General features: G+C 39.2%; 1 protein-coding gene across 3 annotated transcripts; it reads right to left on the bottom strand.

The window, feature by feature from the left end:
• Positions 1 to 1,584: 1,584 nt before the first annotated feature.
• Positions 1,585 to 24,198, bottom strand: LOC115780583 (sialoadhesin-like). 3 transcript variants are annotated; one of them, XM_030729867.1, is made up of 15 exons: positions 23,912 to 24,194; positions 22,333 to 22,689; positions 21,999 to 22,220; positions 21,665 to 21,785; positions 8,449 to 8,660; positions 7,993 to 8,202; positions 7,553 to 7,888; positions 7,214 to 7,438; positions 6,609 to 6,863; positions 5,391 to 5,678; positions 4,817 to 5,110; positions 3,376 to 3,457; positions 3,208 to 3,265; positions 2,319 to 2,560; positions 1,585 to 2,144 (listed from the first exon to the last, which is right to left on the bottom strand). In XM_030729867.1, the coding sequence occupies exons 1-15, from the start codon at positions 24,012 to 24,014 to the stop codon at positions 2,081 to 2,083; spliced, it is 3,069 nt and encodes a 1,022-aa protein (XP_030585727.1). In that variant the 5' UTR covers positions 24,015 to 24,194; the 3' UTR covers positions 1,585 to 2,080. The 3 variants fall into 3 exon arrangements, with proteins under 3 accessions (XP_030585727.1, XP_030585712.1, XP_030585719.1); XM_030729852.1 differs by lacking the exons at positions 1,585 to 2,144; positions 2,319 to 2,560; positions 3,208 to 3,265; ... (6 more) ...; positions 7,993 to 8,202; positions 8,449 to 8,660 and adding exons at positions 15,325 to 15,779; positions 15,923 to 16,140; positions 16,691 to 16,748; ... (5 more) ...; positions 20,546 to 20,887; positions 20,985 to 21,194 and having other exon boundaries at positions 21,441 to 21,785; positions 23,912 to 24,198; XM_030729859.1 differs by lacking the exons at positions 1,585 to 2,144; positions 2,319 to 2,560; positions 3,208 to 3,265; ... (6 more) ...; positions 7,993 to 8,202; positions 8,449 to 8,660 and adding exons at positions 15,325 to 15,779; positions 15,923 to 16,140; positions 16,691 to 16,748; ... (5 more) ...; positions 20,546 to 20,887; positions 20,985 to 21,194 and having other exon boundaries at positions 21,441 to 21,785; positions 23,912 to 24,198.
• Between the last annotated feature and the right edge of the window lie 821 nt (positions 24,199 to 25,019).

The raw sequence follows: 25,019 nt of genomic DNA, 5'->3' as shown, positions 1-25,019 counted from the left end.
AAATTGAATTGATGGGCAGGGATCGTCTGTGCCATCTGGAAACACCTGGGCCCTGTGTTCCCAGGGTATAAATCACAGGCAGGAACTTCTTCTGCAAGAATAGAGCAACTTTTCCCTCAACACATTAAATAAAATATCAAATTTTTATTTTTCTTCAAAAATAACATCTGGAAAAATGAATATATTTCAAGCTGATGACAATTTGCAAACTTTTCAAGTAAAAACTGAATTTTTATGCTTCAGTCAGAAAAACACTGCGTAAACTGCGCAGTGTGTCCAGTTTATCAGCAAGAAGCACAGCTGCAAAGGCAGCGTGCAGACCTGGTCTGTTTTGTTTTATTTTGTTTTGTTTTTGGCAATCACAGCGTGATCACGCAGTCCCAGAAGCTGCGTGAACACAGCCACCTTTCATCCCGGAGCCCTGCTGAGACTTTTCCTTTACTTTTCATGAAGCTGAAGGATTATCACCTGTGTCATAAGGCACGTCACCAACTTCAGTTTCCTCCGTAACGTTGCCTCTTAAAAAGTTCAGTGTCTGTATTATGATGCTTATGGGCAGATTCTGCTTTTGACCTGCACAGGTGAGCTGACAGTGCATCACTGCATCACACACCAGGAAACGCTGCACAGCAAAGTCCTGAAGACAGAACGTGACATAAAGACCGCAACACAGAGAAGGAACTTTATTAGAGGCAAAGGTTTAAATCACCAGCAGTTTTAGTCTTTTCTGGAGTTTCTAGATTTGGTGACGTGACTTATCACACAGGTGCGATTAGCTGCCTGAGGAAATCTGTCAGTTTATAAAAAGTAAAGGAAAAGCCTCAGCAGGGCTCCGGGATGAAAGGTGGCTGTGAGAGTCGGCCTTTCTCTGGGACATAACAAAGTATCGGCGTAAAACAACGTCAGCATGGTGCAGCACCAGGCCATCAACCACTGACTAGAACCCTGACTAAGGGATGTTCAGGGTCACCTGATCCAGCCCTAATTATAAGCTTTATCAAAAAGCAAAGTTTTAGGCCTAATCGAGGGGTGGCTTTAGACCAGGAGATAGAGGAGGTCACCTACTAATTGGAAGGTTGGCAGTTTGATTCCTGGCTGTTCCAGACCGAATGCCAAAGTGGGCAAGATACTAAACCCCAATTTGCTCTCCGATGCAACCGTCCGACTATAAATGTGTGTGAATGTTAGATAGAAAGCACTATGAATGGGTGAACGAGGCAGGTAGTATAAAGTGTTCTGAGTGCCCAAAGTAGAGTTCTAAAGGCCTGTATAAGAACCAGTCCATTTATTTGTAAAAATAGAGAGGGTGTCTGTCTCCTGAATCCAAGCTGGGAGCTGGTTCCACAGAAGAGGGGCCTGAAAGCTGAAGGCTCTGCCTCCCATTCTAGTCTTAAATATCCAGCAGTCTGAGAGAGAAGTGCTCTGTTGATACGGTACTATGAGGTCTTTAAGATAAGATGGGGCCTGATTATTCAAGACCTTGTATGTGAGGAGAAGGTTTTTGAATTAAAAATAAAACGTTTTCTTTTTCACTTCATATTTATTACTAAATATTTAAACAGATTTTATTAACAAAAAACAAAGATTCCTACATGTTTATTATATCCATATATAAAAAAATAATTATAATCAAAATTATGTCGAGTATATAAAAATGGATTTCCACTGGGTAAATAAAAGTCTGCACTTTGCAGTTCTTTTTACTGCACTACAAACTCCTTGAAGTATGTTTAAAAAGAAAAAAACAAAATGAATATATATATGTACAAAATACAATACGATCCCTTCAAAGTAAAAGCTGCCAGAGACTGAGCTGCCTTAGCGGAGGTTTGCACTCTCAAAGTGCTTCTTGTTCACTGTGTTAAGTTTATATTTCAGTGCAAGCTAGATCAACTTCTAAGAAACTAGCAATGAGTGTTAAACATATGTTACACATATCCACAGGTCCAGTATAATAGCACACTGTACAAACGCACCTGTTGCAACATTCTTTATCAAAATGCAAACACACCCGTAAACAGCAGTGTCCTCATAAAAGCATCAAATATGTACATTGAGGACAAACATTCATGGTCGTACTCTACTTTCTGTTGACTGTGCCGTACACTGCTGATGAATACTCCACAGTCTGATGATGTCTTAATCTGTAAAGGTAAAAACACAACATTATGAAGATAACAAACAAAAAAAAATCTCACAATATTAAGACCATTCATTAAGAAAAAGTCTTAAAGTCACAGCCAAAAACATAAATAAATAAATATCAGGGGAACATCAGGGAACATTTTCCAATCTTTTAACAAATTAAGGGGACTCACCTTTGGGTGCTGCTAAATCTGATATGAGTGTATTCCACATCTTCCACTTCTTCATCTTCATTTTGTCTTTTGGGCTGAGTGGGAATAATGTTGTAGTAGTTGGGCTCTTCTTGCTTCTTAAAGAAACTTACACTGGCATAGCAAACGTCATCCTGCTGCTCTGCTGCTGTACTCTGTGCTGCAGCTGAAGGGCCATGGTGTTCCGGCCATGCACTAAGTGTGTAATAATCATTTGTGTTGCCCTGTAAAGCAGGATAATCATAAAAAGTAAAGGATTATGGTTGGACGTCTTACTCTCCCCCACCTTCTGAGACACAGCCTCCCAGCATCACACTGGGTTCAGTCTTGATAACAGCTGGCAGACATATGACAACTCTATTAGATTTCCTTCATTGTTGGCATCCTGAACATTTTTTGCCCCTTTACTTCCATCATTTGTTGGTGATCAGCTGATCAGCACATCGTTTCATGCTGCATTCCTGTTGGCTGCTCAGTAGATGCAGACTGCAGCAGCAGTCACACTCTGAGATGGTCGCCATAAATGTCTGACAATGTAATGATTTTGTCTCAGACTTTTATAACAGTTAAGTTTAATTTATTTATAATAGTTTATTTATAATAGTTAAGTTTAAAGTTCTCTCACTGTGCAACACAGGACGACACAACAGACTCATCCAAAGATCTCCACCATTCATTCATCTTAGTTTTGTCTTTCTTTCATCTGAGATGGCCCATATTCATAACATTTGTACCCTGTTGGCTTTATTACAGCAGCCAACTTTAAACCTCTCATTGTGCGATGTATGACAACAGTATGCAGACACATACAACAACATTCATTTACATCAATCAAAGTGTATTTCCTAATACCTGACCTCTTCGTCCTTACCTCTGCTGTGTTGTCCGGCCGCTCTATTGATGAGTTTGCTTTGAAGCATCTTTTTCTTCTGTATAGAACAATTAATTAACATTTAATTAATTACTAGGTGAAATCTTTAAAAAAATGAATATATTTTGCATTCATCACTGATTACAACAATATAACTGAGCTGCTCACCTGATGAGTATGATTCCAGACAGGATTATGAAAGCCAGAAATACAACAGTGATTGATGCAAAAGCTGCTGATTTCCGTGAGCCTAGGAAACAATGACCAAAATCTGAGAATATCTTACTGATAACTTGATTAGGGGGTCCTTTAGCAATGGACCTAAAACATGAAACAGATCAGACCAAAATCTTCTAATGAACGACTGATTTTGAGATTCACAAAAAGCACCGCGATTAAAGACATAATAATAATGCTTATTAACAAAAAACAGAGCAGGATATCCAACCCAAGCAGCATGGACACGGATTATCAAACATCAGACTGGAGAGGAGTTAACAGATTTAAATCCCACAGTTGGTAGTTTTACTTGTGAAAGAATGTTTGGATGTCATTATTGTTCATTATCATTATTCAGGAGCTTTGTGGAAATGCAGGAATGTATGAGTGGATCTCTCAGGTTTTCTTGTGGGTGTGATATTCTAATATGGGGTCTGTGGACACTCACAAAGAAGTGAGGAGGAATCATTGTTCATGATGAAGACCATGATGATCTCTGATCTCACTCAACTGAAAGGTTTTGGAGGTAACAAAGACACAATGGAGGCTGAGACTGAAAGGTAGCATCAGCATCAATTTTTCAGAGGTTATGAATGTATTATCTGATTTGTAATGTATTTATACTGAGGTTTTATTTCTCTAAGTAACTGAGACTGGTTGTTCAAGCATACCAAAATAACCTAGATAACCTGTTCTGTAACTAAAGTCAGGCTGTGCCTTCATTTAACTTCATGGAAAAGATTATTTAGAGCAAAGTGGCAGTTTAATGAGTATGTTTTACCTGCAACACTTATCAAATATGACTCTGATATGTGATGTCCTATACTGTTTTGTGCTTTACAGTAATAACTCCCACTGTGGTCACTATGTCTGATGTCAGTGATGGTGAAGTTCTGTCCTGATGCTTTAGGTGAGTCTTCATCCTCCTTGTACCAGGTGTAATTAGCTGCTGGGCTTGCGCAAGCAAAGGAATGTTGTGTGCTATCAGTGTCGGGACACGTGAGCACTAACAGGCTGAAAATTAAGCCACTCCACCCTGATCAGGATTTCTGATAGTAAGGAAGCAGCAGGTGACTCTGACAGAGGAGTAGTTGTTTCTGGGGAAGGTGGAGCGTGGTGAAGGGTGGAATTAATCAAGTCCACGATCTCAAGCAAAAAGTCTACAGTCATGATTTTTCTCCCGAGCACTGCTTCTCTATATTCCCTGAGTCAGGAAAACTTTAATTGTAAATAAGGGAGGAGGAAACCTAAACAAACTAAATGAACTGATCTGTAACTGATGTAGGCCTGTGCCTTTAAAGTATAAAAGACCTGTGCAGCAAAGCTTATCTAATTGCATTAATGAAATGATGCACAGAAAAATGGGCACATTTGTAATTTAATGACTTACTTGCGATATTAATCAACTGTAAGGTGGAGTTCTGACGTCCTCTGGTGTTCTGGGCTTCACAGTAATAACTCCCACTGTGTTCAGGTCTGATGTCAGTGATGGTGAAGATCTCTCCTGATGCTTTTGGTGAGTCTTCACCCTCCTTGTACCAGGTGTATTTAGCTGCTGGGTTAGCATCACTGCTGCAGGTCAGAGTCACTGAGCTTCCCTCCACTATCTCAGCAGAGGGACTCACTGACACAGAGGGAGGCTTTTGGGGAACTGAAGGAGATGCGGAAACAAGCTTTGGAATATCTAGAGAAGAGAATATTAAAAGTAGATTATTACTTATCAAGAGATCAGATTTGAATGCAGCAAAATTGTGTATTCAAATTTGGTGCTCAACCTAAAAATGTGGAGAAGTAGTACAAAAGCCTTTTCATTAACTTTGAATATCCATACATGATATACAGTAGCAGATTGTAAAATCCTAGAAATCTTCTGCCAGGAAGCCTCTATTCTGCCCCTGCGACTGTGTCAGGGTTTGAACCCCTGCATCTGTGTGCTATTATAAGAAAACACTGTCTTCACTCACATTTGACATTGATAGAGATGTACTCAGATGACCTTTTGCCCAGCTCATCCTCAGCGGTGCAGTAATACTCTCCAGAGTCAGAGGATTGGATGGAATCGAAGACTAAACTCTGGTCTCTACTGATCAGTTTTTGCTCCTTGTACCAGGTGTATTTAGCTGCTGGGTTAGCATCACTGCTGCAGGTCAGAGTCACTGTGCTGCCCTCCACTATCTCAGCAGAGGGACTCACTGACACAGAGGGAAGCTTTGGGGGAACTGAAGGAAATGAGGAAACAAGCTTTGGAATATCTAGAGAAGAGAATATTAAAATTAGATTAATTAAGAGATCAGATTTGATCATAGGACATTGTGTATTTTTCTGTTAATAGTCTCTATTCTACCCCTGTGACTGTTATAACATGTTACTGTAATCACATTGCGTTTCTGCAATAATGTAAGGGGTTACTGTGCTATATTCAGTAATTACACTACAGTAACAATCATGCTGTTACTTTTGACATCAAACAAGCATGTTTTTTTCTTCCTCCACACTTGAGCTACAGTAGGCTGGTTTCAGTTCTTGTGCAGGAAGAGGAAAATGGTGGCACGATCTAGAGCAGAGATAAGGACATTTATTTTTATTGCCCAAAAGGACGAGAGCACAATGGTAAAGTGTAAACGGCAACCAGGACAGAAACAGTGGCATTATCTGCTAACACAACGTCGGCGCTTTGCAAGCATCTGGCCAAGAACCCAGAGCGATGATAAAGCCGAGTGAACGCCAATGCCAGCCCAGCAGCCAGAGTCTGACCTTCAACAGGTGACAAAGGCAGTAATGATCAGTAAGGCTCGCAGCTTCTGCTTCTACCGCTACAAGTTTCTAGAGTGGAATCACTTTATGCAAAAACTAATAGAAAGATCATCTGTGGGTCCTCATTAGGAGAGGACTTTGTGTTGGTGTGTGGAACTGTAGCCTCAGGTTTGTATTGTTAACTATGATCAGTGTGGCAGTGCATTTCAAGTCAACAGAGTAGTGGAAAGTAATGTAACAAGTAATGTAGCAAATTAATTTCTCCAGCAAGTAATTAAATAACATACTGCATTACTTTAATGAAAAGTTGTGAGTATTGTGTAATGACATTACTGTATTTTTTTGAGCAACAGCACTGCCTGTGACTGTGTCAGGGTTTAAACCCCTGCATCTGTGTGCTATTATAAGAAAACACTGTCTTCACTCACATTTCACATTGATAGAGATGTACTTAGATGATCTTTTGCCCAGCTCATTCTCAGCGGTGCAGTAATACTCTCCAGAGTCAGAGGACTGGATGGACTCAAAGATGAACTGCTGTCCTCTCCTGATCAGTTTTTCCTCCTTGTACCAGGTGTAATTAGCTGCTGGGTTAGCATCACTGCTGCAGGTCAGAGTCACTGAGCTGCCCTCCACTATCTCAGCAGAGGGACTCACTGACACAGAGGGAGGCTTTGGAGCATCTGGAACAGAGAATTTCAACATTAGATGATTATTTATTAAGAGATTAGACTTAATCATAGGACATTGTGTATTTTTATGTTAATAGTTACAACATATAAAACAAAATTTCAATACTTTAGAAAGATCAGAGTCAAACTGCTCTTCAGCACGATAACTACGTTCTTTTTGCACTTAATCTAAGTCAGTACACGCTTCTGATTCCTGAACCATTAAACAGTTTGTATAGTAACACACTCACAGAATTTAAACTATTTGTATAATATTGTGAATTACTCTGTATATCTGAAACAGCATATTGGTGAACAAAAAGACTGAGGAGCTGAAAACACAAATCTTATATAAAACTTACACACTGGAGCTGAGCGATCATTTTCGTATCCTTTGAAAGCACAGGAGATGATGTCTCCAGGATTGAGCCGATCTTGATAAGGATTTTTTTCAAGTATAACTTTATTGTTCTTGAACCACACAAAGGAAAGATGACCATCTGGACGACAGCTGCTGAAGCATGTGAGCTCTGCCTCAGTATGAGACTGATGGACTGATATTATTCTGCTCACCTTCACCTGCAGAGCTGAAAATGACAACACAACAGAAATCAGATATGATTAAATACTCAAACCATAAATACACCCACCCTTAAAACAGACGACCTGAATGAAATATTAATCAGTGTGTTCATCAGTACCTGCAACAGTCAGAGTTGTTCCAGGTAAACTATTCTTCCATTCAAAGCTTCCTGTTTTGAATTTGAAGTGATACTCGGCTGAATCGCTCTCTCTGAGGTCTCTGATTCTCAGAGTGGAGCCTCCTACCATTGTTTCAGTGACCTCAACACGACCTTCATACTGGGAGTCTTTCCTAAGATCCTCAGATCCACGACCAGAACGGAACCAGGATTTTGATTTTATTTGTTGGTCATAACTGTTGTAAGTACAGGAAATGTCCACTGATGAGCCTTTGAAAGCACAGATGCTTCTCTTGTCGTAAGTCACTTTGTTGCACCACTGAATTTTCTTGTGACCTAATTTAAAAAAAAAAAAAAACAGATTTATTGACAGGAAGAACATGCCAATAATCATCCATAGTTAAAGTTTTTATTTAGATAAAATCCCAGAGTGAACTCACAAATTAATGGAGAGTGAAAATCCTCAAATCCTTTTAAAGCACATGAGTAGCTGTTTTCATCGTCAGATGACTCTTCATATGATATTTCATAAGAAGCAGAGCTGGCTCCATCCACTTGTTCTCCATTTATGTACCAGACATAGGATGAAACGTAAGGATTACACCTGGTGACACAATCCAAACGCCGTCCAGTGACTTGGACCTGAACATCTTGATCAGGGGACAAGAAGCAGTAAATAAGCTGTCAGTCAGACTCTCACAGTGAGGGAGACAGAAGAGGAAATACAATTCTCAGAAGTCAAAACACGAGTTAGTGACAAAATAATAATTCTCTCCATGTCTAAACATGAAATCACTCAAAAAAAGAAAATACATTTAAAAACTAATAAAAGTAGAGTGTAGCATACAAACAGAATATGAAGTTGATTAAATATTAATCAGTGTGTTCATCAGTACCTGTGACAGTCAGAGTTGTTCCAGGTAAACTGCTCGTCCATTCAAAGCTTTGTGATTTGAATTTGAAGTGATACTCGGCTGAATCGCTCTCTCTGAGGTCTCTGATTCTCAGAGTGGAGCGTCCTCTCTCTGTGTCAGTGACCTCAACACGACCTTCATGCTGGGAGACTTTCCTAAGATCCTCAGATCCACGACCAGAACGGAACCAGGATGTTGATCCTATTTGTTTGTAATAACTGTTGTAAGTACAGGAAATATCCACTGATGATCCTTTTAAGGCACAGATCTGAGTAGAAGTGTAATCCACTGACCAACCATTCTGACCCTGTACCACTGTAACACAGAGCACATCAGAAACCAGTCAGATTAATTATTAAAAAAAAACATGTATTGTTTAGGAATAAGTTCATTTACACCAAGCATCCTTCCTCAGAATATACAGCACACATTTATTGTTTCTGACGTTCCTCATCATGGATACTGTCTTAAGGATTTTAGCAGGGTATATTTTCTGGTCTGTTTATCCATTCAGTTCATTTCTACTGTTGCCTCCATTGTTGATGTCAGTCTAATGTTTGAATTGTTCATCTTAAGAAAATGAACAGAAACAGTTACAATACCCAGTTATTCCTGCTCAGTGCAGTTAGCATTTCTGTGTGCTGAGACAATAAGACTCCCACTAAGACTCATACGTCACTCGACCTCTGTTTTCAGATCATCATTCCCTTCAGTGAACCATGCTTTTGTTGGATATTTTTATCACTCTGATATTGGTATTTTACGGTCATTATTCTATATCATTTATTACTACCCATATTAATCACACACACTGGATTAATGGTCACATTTTATATTGGTTGTCACCTATATTGTCACTCACACACTGGAACACTGCATGCTTTAGGTGAGTGGAAAGGACTGAGGCCTGCTCGGCTCAGGGCCTCATTTTTTTCCCCTTAGTGAAACCACACTCATTCATATTCAGAGTCTCACTTTTATACACTGTGCACTTTTGACACTGTATCGCCAATTTTAAGGTCAAGTTGCTGGAACTGTGTGTCCCGAGATTTGGGTTTGATGTCCCACCTGAGCCAATTTAATAATGTAAGGGGCTAAATTTGTGTACTAAGATGAGACTGCCCTAAAGGTGTTTCTAGTGAGAAATTATGGACAGCTGGGGGGGGGATTGGAAGCACCACTCTGTGCCTACTAGCCTATGATGAATGAAGGGGGAGAGGTGAGTTTGGGGGATAAAATGCAGTGGTAAAGATGGGAGAGAGCTCTTCTTGCTCCTCTCCTTGTTCACTCTCTTCATGACTGTAACACAGAACACATCAGATCAACAACAGTCTTATCTGTTGTTGAGGTATATGAATGGAGAAGTTCAGACCAGATTTACACCAAGGACCATTATATTTCAAATTTTACAAAAATGCAAAATACTTAACAAGTGTTGTTGTCAGCCACGTGTTGGAAATGTGCATATTAGGAAGCTGAAGAGATAAAGTGCAGTTTCACACACACTGTGCAGTTAGGGATGAGCTGTGCACAAAGACGTAACTTTACTGACTATGATTTTTTTTTTTTTTTAATAAACTATACCAGGGTTATTTGAGTCACTTGAGTCACATATTTCAGGATTGTTCTTCGCTGTCTCTCAAAAAGTTTTTCCTGCACGTTTAAATTAATACAGAAACCTGTTTCAGCCATCCAGACATCATAATTATTAATGACACTGCATGTAAACCGTAGATGTGAGTTAATGGAGCGACTTTTCTCTGGCTGCCATGTTCTGAGTGTGGCGAGAGGCTCAAATCAGTAAAGCTGCAGATCTCTGTGGGTTCATTTATACGAGTAACACCAGTAGCAAAATTTTACTCACTGAAGCGATTGGTAACAGAAATCCTAAATAGGTGTTAATTAATGTTCTACTAATTGCCAAATTGATCAAGGTTGACTAATATTAATATAATAGTATTATTCATCCTTAGAATATCTCTCATAAATTCAGTGATGCATAAAAAAGCAAGAAAATAATTTTCTAAAATTATTACATTTTATTTAAGTACTATAGTTAAATACTGATTTTTGAAAGTACATTACAACAATGAATAAATCAGCTATTTCCTTATTTATCCCACATAACACAGACATACTGCAGCTTTATAATCTTAAACAGTGTGCTGAGCTGCAGGTGCCGAGGGAGTGAAACCCGGAAACAGGTCTCTCATGGTTTTTTTCTAAAGGCGTATATTCATAGAAACAAATAATATCTGCAGTGTTTGCAGCACATTATACAGCATCTATGTTTATTTACTAAAACTTACTAAAAATGTAACTGTGAATAGAAAACAAATGCAACTACATACACAATACCTGCAGATGTTGGATGCGCGAAAACTAGAAACAGCTCTGGTGTCAGTTGTGTAACTGTATCTAGAAAATAAATGTAGAGGTACACGATACCTGGTAGCGAGAGAAGGAAGAGAACAAATCCACTCGCTGCTGCAGTTAAACTCATAGCTGCTCCTCTCGTCTCCTAAATCACATTAGCCCCACAGATGCTGAACGCCAGCCTGTCGCAGTTTCTTCATCAACTACTGAGGATGTGGTCTTTGAAGAGTGTGTTTTCTGTGGTTGGAAAACTTTAAAGAGATATTAGACTGTCTTCCTTCCTCTGTACTCAATGTGCGTGAACAAATAAATACCTGTAAACACCCACGCTGAAAGGAAGAAACGCTCTGCATGCAAACTGAACCTCTTGAAATACAAACATGATATTTTTTTATTCACTCTTTAACGAGCTCGGCCCGATTTATTAACACGACCCTGTGATGACTGACAGGAACAGTTCAACCTGTAGGTTTAATGTGGGTTTACTTTGTGAGGTGAGAGAAACTCAGACAGCAGAGGGCTGAGAGCAAAGCTTTAACACAAGATGTCTGACAGATAAAAAAAAAACATCTTCTCTGTAAGTATGTCCAGAGTGTTTACAGTGTGTAGGTTAGAATACATGTCAGCACCTAATATTTAGAACATCAAATGTCTCCTACAGGGGACACTTATAGCACTTATAGTGTATTAGGAGCACACTGCTCTTTATAAGTAAACATTTTGGCAATGATAGAATAGAATAGAATGCCTTTAATGTCATTATACAGAATGTACAATGAGACAGGAGGGCCACTCCTTTTCAGGGTCATGTAATAGAAAGTCACACTTCCTAAAACATAAAATAGAACTTCTAAAAATATACAGAAAATAAAACAGAATGTACAGTAGAGAACAACAGGAGCACAGGAAACATCAGTGAGCAGCAGCATGACGCAGCAACAAGCAGAAGAAACTGAGGGTATAAATACACACAGAGCTACTCAGGACAATGAACACAGCTGCAGGGACAACACAGGTGCAAACCGAGGAAATGAGACTGGGCGAAGTAAAACTAAATACCAGATAAACGAGACATAACTAACAAAATAAAACAGGAAGTAACATAACGAGAACACCTAACACAGCTCTAATGCTTCCCACTGCAAGTTGAGACAAATGTTTCTGTTTTGTAGTTCAAGTAATTGCATCTGATGGCAAAGGTCAGAGTTCCATTTAAATCTATTTACTGAGTGTGAGCTACAAATAAAGATACAGTAACACACATTACAAGTCAGGAAGTACTCTGCATCAGCTCTGTTTGGTATGAGCCACTAGAGGGCATCAAAGGCCCATAAAAACAACTTCAGCCCTCATCTACATATAACTATACCAGAAGGGTTTATCAAGTGTGGTACTGATGCCATTTACTATTGGTGGGGATGTGTAGTACTGCAGTGTATTTCCACTGCTGATCCCTGAAGGTAGAAGTATAAATCAGTCCCCATTCTGTCCATCTGTGTGGCACCGAAACACATCACACTCAGTTTATGGCAACACTGGACGTGCCAGAATTTGTTGTTGTTGTTATTAATCTTCACTTCTCGACAATACATATTTTAATACATGAATCAAACTTTAAACTCAAACTAAGAATGATATCCTTAATGTTGCCATAAATCCAGCAACACTTGACACAAAATGCACTTTGATAGTTACTGAGCTAACGGTGCCAGTACTCGACACCCACCCATGTTCATGATTAGTAAGGTGTGGTCTGTGTTTGCTTGCTCGGTTTCCTGTCTGTGTTCACTGAGCTGTGAAATTACAGATAAAATTTAGAAGTGAAACTCTTCACTGTCTGTCAAGTCCTGATAGTGTGACAACATTTTATTTTTACAGACAAAGCAGAGTAAGGGCAGAACCATGTAGCATGAACTGAACTAATTCACATATATATATATAAACAAAATATTTTTTAAAAGATCACTGGATTGGAAACACATTATCTGATCCAGTGAGTCTCAGTCTACCTGATTATTGATGCTGGACATGTCCATCCCTTTATGATTATTTTCTGATGGCTGCTTCAGGCAGAATAATGTGCCACGTCACAAAGTTCAGATCACCTCTAACTGGTTTCTTGAACATGAAAATGAGATGACTGCACTCATCTGTCATCTACAGCCACCACATGTCAATCCAGCAGAGCGCCTCTGGGATGTGGTGGAACCGCACATCAGCAAATCTGCAGCCACTCTGTGAGGCTATCATGTCAATAAGGACCAAAATCACTGAGGAATGTCTCCAGCAGTTTGCTGAATCTGTGTCACAAAGAATTAGGGCAGTTCTGCAGGCAAAACAGGGTCCAAGCTGATACTAGCGAGATGCATCATAATGTGATACAATACTGATGATCCAGTAAGTGAGGGTAATTATTACAGCTAAATTAAAGTCCTAAATACTCTAAACCTCAGATGTAGTTAAATGATGTTCAGTATCTGACACACAGAAAAATGAAAAAAATCCACTCACAGCGTCTGTCGGGCTGTGAGCTGTTCTGCTCGTCTCTCTGTTAGCAAACGTCAGGCGGTCAGCGGCGTGTATCAGAATCAGTGATCTAAAGCAATAAATAGCACAGCTCACGAGGTCTTAAAGAAAACTTGTGACTTTTTTGATTTCCATGTGTTCACAAGACATCTGTTAAAATCTGTCCTGGCTTCCTTCCTCTTTGCAGTATGATCAGACCTTAATATTTGAATATCTACAAATTCCATGAAAACATGAAATGGAAACTCTGCATGAACTCCCCAATGCATCGTAGCCCCCCACCCCTGTAATGCTATCATGGATGGGGGGGTAACAGCATTACTTAGAGGCCAAAAGAATTCAATAGAAATATTATTTAATGTGCCCAATTTCATTTTTTTTTTTTTTGCTTTCCTTGATCAGCAGATGTTTTGCAGATATGTCACGCTGCTCTTTATCAGCTGATTTGAGTTTAATGTGATATAATGTAATACATGGGATTGGTTCAGTACAGGTGTTAAGGTGTGATGTGTTTGTGATTTTTGATTGGTTATTTAAAGATGTCCTGGAGGGTGACAAAACTCTCACAGTCTCTTGTGTAAAGTTGCACTGTCAGCACTGCTGCATGTAAAAAAAAAAACTGCATGTCCCAAAGCAGAGTAGACAATAAAACAAATGCATTTGACTCTGTGGCAGTCAGGCACCTGCACTTTACCACTGCAATGGATTCTGAGTGCTTATTTTCACTTTCACTGATTATATAACTTCTAATTTCTTGGTTTTTGCTCCTCAGCATATTCAGAAACCAGCCATGGTTCATACAAAATTGTAGAAATTAATTCCCTCTCATGAAGCTACAAATATTCAGTGTTTTTTTGTTGCTGTTTTGATGCATCAAGGCGAGGAAGCAGAGAAAAGCTCTAAAATTATTGAACAGTTAAAGTATGAAGGCTGATACAAGGATTAATGCAGTGAATGTTTGGCGGTGTGTGTAACCGAGGTTATTTTTATTGTTACGGTTTACAGACTTCCCCTAAACACAGAACAGGCAAACTGAGGGTTTCAGGTTTCGAGACCCAGTCACTCAGACAACACATGACATAATTTTTTCCACAGCAGTGCAAAGATCAAAAAATGATCAGCTCTCTTTGTGAAAACCTGTCTTACACCGTAAAAAAACCTCTAAGTTTCTGGCTCGCCTTCATTTTCTCACACCCCTCCAAAAACCTGCTCCAAGCTAAAAACTGAGTTTTAGGTTAGAATTAGGTTTAGGTTGAATTCAGAACGTGGCACCTGTTTGTGAGGGTTAACACAGTCAGGGCAGGGTAGACAATCACTAAAGAGGAGGAAATAGCAAGAAATAAAACTAGAATAAGACACATAAGAAAGTAAAACCGCAGTAATAAAAGACAAATAACTAAGACAGACAGTCTAACACTGAAGACAATGAGAGAGATGAGGAAGACAGAAGGCACAGAACAATGACACAGTGACAGATCCACTCATCCAAACAACTTCAAACTCAAGCGTGCTCTTATTCGGATCCCCAGCAGGACTGAAGAGGATCTGGTCAGTAGTTGGACAGAGATTGCTTAAATTTGTAAGATGTATGATGAAGTACATAAAGCAGCCGAACAGCTGGAGAGACACTGCTATGTGACATAAAGGATGCACAGATTATTACTTTGCCATCTGCTGAGATATTTGAGCCTCCCTCTTCACAGCTACTCTGCTCAGCTGTGGAACACTCACCTATAGTCCAGGCAGAGGTGTGAGGATGAGGAGACACTTCTTTCAGTTCTTGTTTCATAACAACCCTAATGAAGTCATAAGGTTTAGATCTATTTAATAAATAACAATAAATATTAGAATATGAAATATAAAAATACACCTGCTGACTTACAAACAATGAAACCCATGATGTAAAATGAGCACTTGAATTTTTTTTGTTATTTAAGAATCCTTTTATTAAATAAAATATTGTTATATTAAGAACATACAAGTCAGTGCAGTCCAGTCAGATTAGTGGCAGAGGGTGAAAGCATTGGTGAACAAATCACAGTCTTAAAAGACAAACAAAAGCTCTGAGAGTTGTGAGATGAGCAGAACAATAAGTTATCAGTGCTGAAGGTGCTGTAATGCTTTGGAATTAACTAATTAGAAGATGAATGAAGTAAGACTGAAAATATGCATATACTGATGAGCCACAGCACTGACAGGTAAAGTGAATGACACTAAAACCAAGTGCACGAATGTTTCACCTACAAATCAGTGATTCATCAATATTTTATGAGCTGCATTTTTTTGTACTCTATGAATACATCCACCATGTACACTGGGCAAGGCCACAGATTCATGTTGATACTCTGTAGTTTTTGTTGACTGTGCTGTACAGTGCAGAGGAATCTTCCACAGCTTGTTGACCTCTTAATCTGTGATGGATAAAAACACAGAATTATGAAGATCTTGTAATAACAGTATCACAATAGTATGACAATTAATTAAGAAAAACAAGAATAAGCTGAAGAAAATGGATGGATGGATGGATGGATGGACAAATTAAAAAGGGACTCACCCTTGGGCTCCATTGCTAAACTTTACAAGAGTGTATTCGGCCTCTTCCTCGTCCTCTTCTTTTTGCCTGCTGGGTTTAGTGGGCTTAATGTTGGAGTAGACGGGATCGTCTTGGTTCTTTGAGAAACTTACACTGGCATAGCAAAGGTCCTCCTGCTGCTCTGCTGCTGCACTCTGTGCTGCAGCTGAAGGGTCCTCATATTCAGGACACACACTTTGCTGGGGAAAATATTTCACCAATAAGAATATTTAACCTCAAATTAATCCAACAGCAATAAATGGTTGGACATCCCACACTCTTTGGAGAGGTAAGAATACCCAACAAAGGAATGACAGCATCATCTAACAACTGTGTTAAAGTGAGTGAGAATGACCTCCTGAAGGATAACTGAAGGATACACAAGAAGAGGACGGGAAGGAAAGCCATAGTAGAAAACAAGGTTTACTTTGAGTGAATAAAGTAGGAAAAGCTGGGAATGAAGAATGTAGACTACAGTCACCTACACACTGTACCATTTTAACAGTCCTACTAGTTTGCTGCCTGTAAGATGTACAATGATAAAACCAACTGAATCTTAGGCTACAGCACCTGGATTTTGTTCCTCTGCTATTTGTCTCCGTTTGTTTCAATCCTAGTGGATAAGTTTGTATGACTGTGTGCAGCCACAGCCAGAGATATAACCACAATTCTTTCATGATAGTTTTATTTTTCTGTTGCTCAAATTCATTAATGTATACTGAGGCTATCAAATGGCCTGTTAATCCTTACCTGTACTTTGCTGTTTGGCCTCTCTCTGGAGAAAAACTGTGTTAAGGACCTTCTTTTTCTACATGGAACAAAGAAAGAAGATTTCAGTGAATCTTTGGACGACATCACTGAAGAAATGATTGTATTTAATATTAATCACTGATTACAACAGTTAAACCAAACTGCTCACCTAATGACTATGATTGCAGAGAGGATTAGGAGAGTCAAAAAGAGAACAGTGATTGATCCAACTGCAGCTGATTTCACTGAACCTACGAAACAGTGACCAAACGCTCACAATTAGTTACTGGATTACAAGAATTGGGCTCCATTTAGGAATGGACATAAAACATATCAGACCAAACCTTCTAGTTTGCAGTACAACTCCTGAAGAGTGATTTTGTGTCTAATTAATGAGCACACTTTAAATAGACATAGTTAAACACTGGCTAAACAGATATGTGTGTATTTTAGCACTTGTGAAATCACATTTCTTATTTTTCACATTTTAAACCTGCAGCGCTTTGTGCCATGTAGCAGTTTGCAGACTTTGGCTTAGCAGTAGCCTCGGTTTCTTCCATGCTAGCATTCACATCCTGGTACAGAATATGGTAACATGTAGCCTCAGTTGGGGGTGCAGCTGCTGATAAAGTTTTATTAACTGAACTTTTTTTTAAACTAATTGAGACACTAGCTAAAACAAACTAAATGAACTGATCTGTAACTGATCTAGGCCTGTGCAGCAAAGCTTATCTTATTGCATTAATGAAATAATGCGCAGAAAAATGCGCACATGTTTAATTTAATGACTTACTTGCTATATTAATCTGGCATGAGGTGGAGTTATGACGTCCTCTTCTGTTCTTGGCTTCACAGTAATAACTCCCACTGTGTTCATGTCTGACATCAGTGATGGTGAAGTTCTGTCCTGATGCTTTAGGTGAGTCTTCATCCTCCTTGTACCAGGTGTAATTAGCTGCTGGGTTAGCATCACTGCTGCAGGTCAGAGTCACTGAGCTGCCCTCCACTATCTCAGCAGAGGCACTCACTGACACAGAGGGAAGCTTTGGAGCATCTGCAGCATATTGGAGATCAGTCTTAAATATCTGAAGCAGTTGTTTTATCTAGGTTAAATACTAAAAGTGTTGGAAACCAGAAAATACAGAGATTGAAAATACAGTTTACATAAACACAGCTGTTGTGTTGCATGTAATGTTAGTCTTAATCTGATTAATCTTGTTCACTGAGGTTATCCATTTACAGAAAATGTCTGTTAGTGACTCAGTGTCAAAAAACAAAAACAGTCTATCACAGGAGACAACATCCACACTCATATTGACACCTACTGCCAATTCCGAATTATTGATCATCCAAAGATTGATTGCCTTGTGAAGAAGCGAGAGTACCTGAACTCACACAGTGAGAACATGTAAACTCCACACAGAAAGACCACAGCTGACCTGCAGATGCAAACCTGGGATCTTACCACATTCATAATCATAGTTTAGTATGTTAGCATAGATAGTATAAAAGATGGAGATAGCTACTCTAAAGTCATATTTTGAAACCCTGAGATGAACATTTTCATGATCATCATCTTGGTTTAGAAAAACTGGACTTGACCTGACAGGAGGGTCTGACTATAGAACCATCTGCTCACTGGCAAAGACTCAATCACAAATACTGTGCCAAAACCACAGATGATCCTCCACTTGTATTTTTGCAACCTCACCAACTTTTAACCTTCAGGCAGAATGCAGGATATTTTCTTATCTGCATCACCTTCACTTTTCAGACAGAGAAGCTGCATCCATGTTTTATACTGTCTACAGTTTGCATGCAAAGATTTGCAATAGACACAAGGAACAGTTGAAGTTGCTGGTAATGCACTTTGGACAAAGTATATTAGCAGCAACTAATACAGCAATTATTAGCAACTAGCACTCGTTTACTTACACTGGACATCTATGAACAAAGATGAAGAGTTTGTCTGTCCATGTTGATTCTCAGCTTTGCAGAAGTAGTTCCCACTGTGTTTAGAGTGGACGGAGAAACTGTACTCTCCCACTGAACCATGAAACAGTGATTTGTTCTCCTTGTACCAGGTGTAATTAGCTGCTGGGTTAGCATCACTGCTGCAGGTCAGAGTCACTGAGCTGCCCTCCACTATCTCAGCAGAGGGACTCACTGACACAGAGGGAAGCTTTGGAGCATCTGGAGGAGGTGTAGAAACAATTATAACAAAAAAAATGCAGCAAATGTGTATTCAAATTTGGTGCTCAACCTAATAAATGTGAAGCAGTAATATAAAAATACTGGCGGCTGCCCCTCAGCCTCCTGACAGTAGAATCAAATTCTCTGGAAGAACAAGTTCAAGAACTCATAATTACAGGTCTCAGTAGATCTTAATGGGGTTCATATGAGCCTCAATGACTTTATTCACCTCATCAATTCAAGTAAGAACCAGGAATAAGAAATGCTAAAATCATAATAAATATAAACCACTGAGAATACTGTCACTGTCTGTGATTGGCATTATTATGGTAAAAACTATAGTTGGACATTCCTTTATGACCACAGGAGCTTTTAACTAATATTCTACTGAACTCAATAACATGTTCGCTTTGTTGTGTTATGTGATTATATTGTGTTATATGTTCCAGGAGTATTTATTTTTATTTTCCCTATGTACAGCACTTTGGTTAACTCTGTTATTCTTAAATGTGCTTTATAAATAAAACTTGGATTTGGATTGTGTGCCATGGAAATAACACTGAAGGCTGAGTTACTACAGTGAATAATTAGATTCGCTATTACATATACATCCAGCAGATTAAGGACTCAAAATTAGAGAACTATTAGTTCTGCCAACATAACTGTCTTCACTCACATTTCATATCCACAGAGATGGATTCAGATGTCCTCCTACCCAGCTCATTCTCAGCTGTACAGTGATACTCTCCAGAGTCAGAGGAGTTCATGGACCTGATGAAGACCTGCTGTTGTCTGCTGACCACTGTTTGTTCTTTGTACCAGGTGTAATTAGCTGCTGGGTTAGCATCACTGCTACAGGTCAGAGTCACTGAGCTGCCCTCCACTATCTCAGCAGAGTAATTTGCCACAGCTGAAACAACTTTTGGAGCATCTAGAACAGAAAAAATTAACATTAGTTTAGATTTTATCATAAAAACATCTCCTGCTGCATAAATTACCTCTTCACATGACAGCCTTTGCATCTGCAACCAGACCTCTACAGGCACTCAGAACACTGCTGCTTATCTCTGGTTCAAAATTACCACCTCGATGGTCATAATAGATGATGATATGATTTGGCTTTGGTTTAGGTTTAGGTTGGTTTGGTTAGGCACAAACTAACATAAGGAAAGTTTTTATTTAGATAAAATCCCAGAGTGAACTCACAAATTAATGGAGAGTGAAAATCCTCAAATCCTTTTAAAGCACATGAGTAGCTGTTTTCATAGACAGATGAGTCTTCATTTGATATTTCATAAGAAGCAGAGCTGGCTCCATCCACTTGTTCTCCATTTATGTACCAGACATAGGATGAAACGTAAGGATTACACCTGGTGACACAATCCAAACGCCGTCCAGTGACTTGGACCTGAACATCTTGATCAGGGGACAAGAAGCAGTAAATAAGCTGTCAGTCAGACTCTCACAGTGAGGGAGACAGAAGAGGAAATACAATTCTCAGAAGTAAAAAGACGAGTTAGTGACAAAATAATAATTCTCTCCATGTCTAAACATGAAATCACTCAAAAAAAGAAAATACATTTAAAAACTAATAAAAGTAGAGTGTAGCATACAAACAGAATATGAAGTTGATTAAATATTAATCAGTTTGTTCATCAGTACCTGTGACAGTCAGAGTTGTTCCAGGTAAACTGCTCGTCCATTCAAAGCTTTGTGTTTTGAATTTGAAGTGATACTCGGCTGAATCGCTCTCTCTGAGGTCTCTGATTCTCAGAGTGGAGCGTCCTCTCTCTGTGTCAGTGACCTCAACACGACCTTCATGCTGGGAGAGTTCTCTCAGGTCCTTGGAGGCCCACATATAACCACGTTTAAAACAGAACCATGATTTTAATTGTATTAGTTGATAACTGTTGTAAGTACAGGAAATATCCACTGATGAGCCTTTGAAAGCACAGATGCTTCTGTTACTGTAATTCACTCTGTTGCACCACTGATTATTGTGACCTAAAAAAAAAAAACAGATTTATTAACAGGAAGAACATGACAATAATCATCCAGAAATAAAGTTTTTATTTAGATCTCAAATTTAAAGTGAACTCACAAATTAATGGAGAGTGAAAATCCTCAAATCCTTTTAAAGCACATGAGTAGCTGTTTTCATAGACAGATGAGTCTTCATTTGATATTTCATAAGAAGCAGAGCTGGCTCCATCCACTTGTTCTCCATTTATGTACCAGACATAGGATGAAACGTAAGGATTACACCTGGTGACACAATCCAAACGCCGTCCAGTGACTTGGACCTGAACATCTTGATCAGGGGACAAGAAGCAGTAAATAAGCTGTCAGTCAGACTCTCACAGTGAGGGAGACAGAAGAGGAAACACAATTCTCAGAAGTCAAAAGACGAGTTAGTGACAAAATAATAATTCTCTCCATGTCTAAACATGAAATCACTCAAAAAAAGAAAATACATTTAAAAACTAATAAAAGTAGAGTGTAGTATACAAATAGAATATGAAGTTGATTAAATATTAATCAGTGTGTTCATCAGTACCTGTGACAGTCAGAGTTGTTCCAGGTAAACTGCTCGTCCATTCAAAGGTTCGTGTTTTGAATTTGAAGTGATACTCGGCTGAATCGCTCTCTCTGAGGTCTCTGATTCTCAGAGTGGAGCGTCCTCTCTCTGTGTCAGCGACCTCAACACGACCTTCATACTGGGAGACTTCTCTCAGGTCCTTGGAGGCCTGCATATGATCGTGTTTAAAATAGAACCATGATTTTGGTTGTATTTGTTGGTAATAACTGCTGTAAGTACAGGAAATATCCACTGATGACCCTTTGAAAGCACAGATGTTTCTGTTACTGTAATTCACTCTGTTGCATGAATCACCTCGGACACCTGAAACATAAAATTATCTTTAAGACAGATTTAGAAAGTAGTCACAGTGAGGTTTGACTGTTTTTATTCATGTCTGCAGTGACTCCATCAATTAAATTCAGTGTTATTTATATATCACAACAAACAGTCACTTCAAGGCACTTTATATTGTAAAGTAAAGATCATACAATAACACAGAAGAAAGATGGTGTTATGTTACTGAAATAAACTCACACACTGAAGGAGACGGGAGAGCTTCATGACCACTTGCAGCACAGGAGAAGCTATCTGAAGGATTTGGTATTTCTGGGTATAAATACATGTTGGTTTGGCCATAAATTTTCTGTCCATTTTTGTACCAGATGAAGGAGGGACGATTACGTAGCTGACAGCTGCTTTGACATGTCAGTACTGCCCAATTAGGATATGATGAAGTGCCCACATGTACCTGAAGAGCTAATTATGTGAAGAAAGAATAAAATCACAGCAGAAACTCAGACATCCATGCAAACACACACACAGCCATGTTCATAACAACATTTGGCTGATGTCCAAATAAAAGTGTTACCTGTGACAGTCAGAGTGACTCCAGGTGAACCAGTATAACTTCCACGTCCGTTGTTTGTTTCAAACCTGAACTTGTACACAGCTGAGTCGCTCTCTCTCAGGTCTCTGATCGTCAGATTGCAGCTATTCTGATTATTACTGTACGTCAGTCGACCTGCATACGCTGAGTGTCTTTTCAGATCATCAGGGTCATAATCATTCCCTTTAATGAACCACACTTTTTTGTTTACAGTTGTATAACGACCAGTTTTACTGTATGGGAATGTGAAGGAGCAGCCTATGGTCACTGTTGATCCTTTTAAAGCACAGATCTGAGTAGAAGTGTAATCCACTGACCAACCATTCCTACCCTGTACCACTGTAACACAGAGCACATCAGAAACCAGTCAGATTAATTATATAAAAAAACATGTATTGTTTAGGAATAAGTTCATTTACACCAAGCACCCTTCCTCAGAATATGCAGCACACATTTATTGTTCCTGACGTTCCTCATCATGGATACTGTCTTAAGGATTTTAGCAGGGTATATTTTCTGGTCTGTTGATCCATTCAGTTCATTTCTACTGTTGCCTCCATTGTTGATGTCAGTCTAATGTTTGAATTGTTCATCTTAAGAAAATGAACAGAAACAGTTACAATACCCAGTTATTCATGTCAGTGCAGTTAGCATTTCTGTGTGCTGAGACAAGACAGCATAAAAGGTCTGAAGGTACAGTGTGAATGAACAGACTTCTGCACCCTGATGTAGCTGTACTGAGTAGGATTAAAAAACACAATATATATTTTAAGGGTGCAGAACATGAAAACAGCTGTTTGCTCTGCTTGGTTGTTTTCTTGTCTGGGGTCAGGCTGCTGCAGAGTGTGAATGCAAACTGATGACTATCACCAAGTGTCATCATATAGTGAGAAACAGACATTTATATTTGAGGCAGTGACTTTAGTTCCCATCTTGCTGGGGTGCCACTTTGGCTCAGTGGGTGAACAGGAAACTGTACATCACATGACTGCAGCCGGCCTGGGACTGAGTCTGACCTGTGACCCTTTGCTCCTGTCTGTCTACATTGTACAGCAAAAAATTCTCAACTTGGAAGGTGATCAGTCTGCAGGATGTGTTCACAGTTTGTTTCCATGTCCCTCAAAGAGTGCTGCTGCAGGTGGAAATTAGTATAAAATCAAACTGGCAATGAGTTTCTGATTTAACCATTTAAAAACTAGAAAAATGCACCAAAAACAACGACGATGCTGAGCTGGAAACAAGAAAGCAGTTCATACAAAAGTGATGAGCAGATGATAGGACCTTTTTTTACATTTGTGATCATCCAGAAATCATCCTCCAGTTAATGTCTGTGAATAATCTGAGTTAATGAAGCCACTTTTCTTTCATCTTTTCTTTTCAGCTTCATCCTACAGATGGTGAGGGAGTGAAAACCACTTAAAAACAGCTCAGTCATGATGAGCGATGATCTGCAGGGTTTACACCACACTGTACATCTGCATTTATTCACTAAAAGTACTCCTATAAATGTGTTCAGTGCTGTAACTTTAAATATAAATCAACAATTAGACACAAACAATACCTGGTAGAGAGAGAAGGAAGAGAATGACTCCACTCGCTGCTGCAGTTGAACTCATTGCTGCTCTCATCTCTTGAACCTCATCAGCACGTAGATCACATAACATGTAACATAATGTATGGCAGTCACACTTTCTTCAGATGTTGAAGATGTTTGAAGGCAGCGTCTTCAGTGGTTGAAAAATCTAGTGTAGATGTGTCTGTCCTTCCTCTATGTATACTTAACATGCATGACCAGATGAAGCCTGTAAACCCCCACACTGAAATAAGGAAGTGAATCTCACACAATGCTTTGCATGCAGCTTGAACTTCTTAAAATATCACTGAAGAGAAAAGAGCCGTCTTTATACAACTGATGAGGTCAATTTAAGAAGAATATAAAACATTTTCAAAAACTCTTCTTTTAGCACTGCAGGCCAGTTTATTAATGAGGTCACTCCTCATGATGAATAAGTAGATACAGTGGCTTGCAAATTTATTCATACCCCTTGAACTTTTCCATATTTTGTCACATTACAACCACAAACATAAATATATTTCACTGGAATTTAATGTGAAAGACCAACACAAAGTGGTATACAATTGTGAAGTGGAAAGAAAATTATACATGATTCAAAACATTTTTTTACAAATAAAAAACTGAAAAGTGCGGTGCGCAAAAGTATTGAGCCCCCCTGAGTCAATACTTTGTGGAACCACCTTTTGCTGCAGTTACAGCTGTAAGTCTTTTAGGGTGTGTCTCCACCAGCTTTGCACATCTAGTGACTGAAATTTTTGCCCATTCTTCTTTGAAAAACAGCTCAAACTCAGTCAGGTTAGATGGAGAGCATTTGTGAACAGCAGTTTTCAGATCTTGCCATGAATTCTCGATTGGGTTTAGGTCTGGACTTTGACTGGGCCGTTCTAACACATCAATATGTTTGGTTTGAAACCGTTCCATTGTAGCCCTGGCTTTATGTTTAGGGTCGTTGTCCTGCTGGAAGGTGAACCTCCGCCCCAGTCTCAAGTCTTTTGCAGACTCCAACAGGTTTTCCTCCAAGATCGTCCTGTATTTGGCTCCATCCATCTTCCCATCAACTCTGACCAACTTCCCTGTCCCTGCTGAAGGGAAG

The sequence above is a fragment of the Archocentrus centrarchus genome, chromosome 1 (genome assembly GCF_007364275.1).
Source record: "Archocentrus centrarchus isolate MPI-CPG fArcCen1 chromosome 1, fArcCen1, whole genome shotgun sequence".
Classification (NCBI taxonomy): domain Eukaryota; kingdom Metazoa; phylum Chordata; class Actinopteri; order Cichliformes; family Cichlidae; genus Archocentrus; species Archocentrus centrarchus.
The sequence above is the reverse complement of the archived record's forward strand: the minus strand, read 5'-3'. Positions and strand labels throughout refer to the sequence as shown.